At 37.5% G+C, this 1976-nt stretch overlaps 1 protein-coding gene across 1 annotated transcript; it reads right to left on the reverse strand.

The window, feature by feature from the left end:
- Positions 1-405: 405 nt before the first annotated feature.
- On the reverse strand, positions 406-993 carry LOC102792732 (claudin-4-like). Its single transcript, XM_006785182.3, has one exon. It carries the CDS (start codon positions 991-993, stop codon positions 406-408), a length of 588 nt encoding a protein of 195 aa, XP_006785245.3.
- Between the last annotated feature and the right edge of the window lie 983 nt (positions 994-1976).

The raw sequence follows: 1976 nt of genomic DNA on the forward strand, positions 1-1976 counted from the left end.
TACATAAAGAAGGAAAAGAAAAGAAAAATGAGGACACTATTCACACCGTGGATACAAATCAGTGACAGCACTCAACAGTTCAGTGATGAAAGAGTAATCACAGACCTGGCCTACACTTAAAACATCGGTTTCCCTGTCAGACTTTTTTGAAATTTGAAATGAAGAAGACTACCTAGAAAAACCCCTGTTTCTATACTTATGATATAATATAAAAAGAGACTAAAAGAAATATTTGTTTTACACACTTACACTGCAAACATTTTTGCCTGTTTTGGTCACATTCCATGCTTAATTTTTTTACTCATTCAAGAAAAATACAGTAAAGCTTTTCTAAAACATTTCTCTTGATCCCTAGAGACTGTATACATTTAAATTTATTTAGTTTATAGAAGTATTTATATATTTTTACACAGAGGTAGGTTTGGAGTATTCAGCTTTAAAGCCATTCTCATTACTGAGTGAACAAAAGAAGCAGAGGAGGCTTCCTCCCAGTAACAGCAGCCCTGCAGATGCCCAGCCGATGTAGAGTGAGGCTCCCATCAATGGAGGTCCGTAGTAAGACGCTCTCAACATGGTGAGAGTTGTGATGGTGCTCCAGCAGATTGGAATGATCACCAGGACACCTGATATGATGAAGATAATTCCAGAAGCTATAGCCACTTTGCTATTTTTCCTCGTATTTGACACCAAGTTGGTGCAGTTGCCCCCGACAACACCAACCATGACTCCAAAGATCCCGACAATGATGGCAATGACGATGAGCACTCTGGCAGCCTGCAGGTCTTGAGGTAAGGCCAGCAGAGAATCATAAGATTTGCACTCTGTTGTTGGTCGTGGATAGTAACTATAATCAAAGTTACAGGACTTCCACAAACCCTCTGATTTCCTCCACTCAGGGGATCTCCATGTGGGGAGAGCACAGCTGATGATGCTCCCCAGGACTCCGAAAATGGCCAAGACCAAACCTAGAAGCTGTCTCCCGCCAGGTTTCATGATGAAGTTTTCTTGAGCTCTTCAAAGAAGAAAGAGTGTTCTTGAGAGTTGCAGTAATTTAGAAAAGAGCTGGGCAGGAAGTGGTTTTTAGGTGTTTTTCATGATCAGAGGAGCTGACTAGTTTCCAACTCACTAATCATGCTGTTAAAGGAAAAGACAGATTGTTGCCTTTAAGCTGAAAATATTCTCTGAAGGAAACCCAGACTCTCAGAGAGGCATAAAATGTAAAAAGTATAATTAGAAAAAGGTTGCAAAGGAAATCGCATATATTTGTTAATTAAATCTAAAAAAAATTACAATTGAATTATATATTTTTTTTAAATGGTCTGTGGCAATCCTGGTTTAAGTTAATTAAATTAAAGTCTTTAATGATTCAGCATTTTGTGACTAAATACAAACAAAATCAAACATTATTGTTTCCTCATAAATAGAGGAATATAAATTCCTTCATTCTCACTGAAATGTGAGATTTACTCATAGTAGATGCTAATGTAGAGTTCCGAGGAAGAAGATGTGACTACAGAGTATCTTCATTACCAGTAGATACTTGTAGTTCAGTCACTGATATGTAGCTGCAACGATGATAACAGACTCATCTTCATCACCGGATGTTCTCGTTGCAATTTGTTGCTTTGTGCCTGGTTCAACTTGTGATCATGTGTTTTAAATGAAGTGGCATGTCCTTTATGCTCAGTTTACTTAAATTTAGAGGGGAACATCCACATGGTCTGAAACTTTTATTCAGTGCAGTTTACTCATCTGTTGGCTCGTACTCAGATGAGATTATCTAATGATCTTCTGTAATCCATGTTCTTCTGTGTGCTCACATTGGATACGTTTTCAAAATCTTCTTCAGGAACTAAAGTTGGTTAATGTGATATGTCCAACAAATTTCTGTCATAAAATTGTTTTTATTGAAACTATATCATCTATACTCAACCTATTCAAGATGTACATGGTGAGATTAGTTGTCTCACCCACAC

Source organism: Neolamprologus brichardi, chromosome 10 (genome assembly GCF_056152115.1).
Source record: "Neolamprologus brichardi isolate AB-2024 chromosome 10, ASM5615211v1, whole genome shotgun sequence".
Classification (NCBI taxonomy): Eukaryota; Metazoa; Chordata; class Actinopteri; order Cichliformes; family Cichlidae; genus Neolamprologus; species Neolamprologus brichardi.

Excerpts from the sequence above, each read along its gene's own strand:
- LOC102792732 (XM_006785182.3), bottom strand. The coding sequence starts at position 993 with ATGAAACCTGGCGGGAGACAGCTTCTAGGTTTGGTCTTGGCCATTTTC.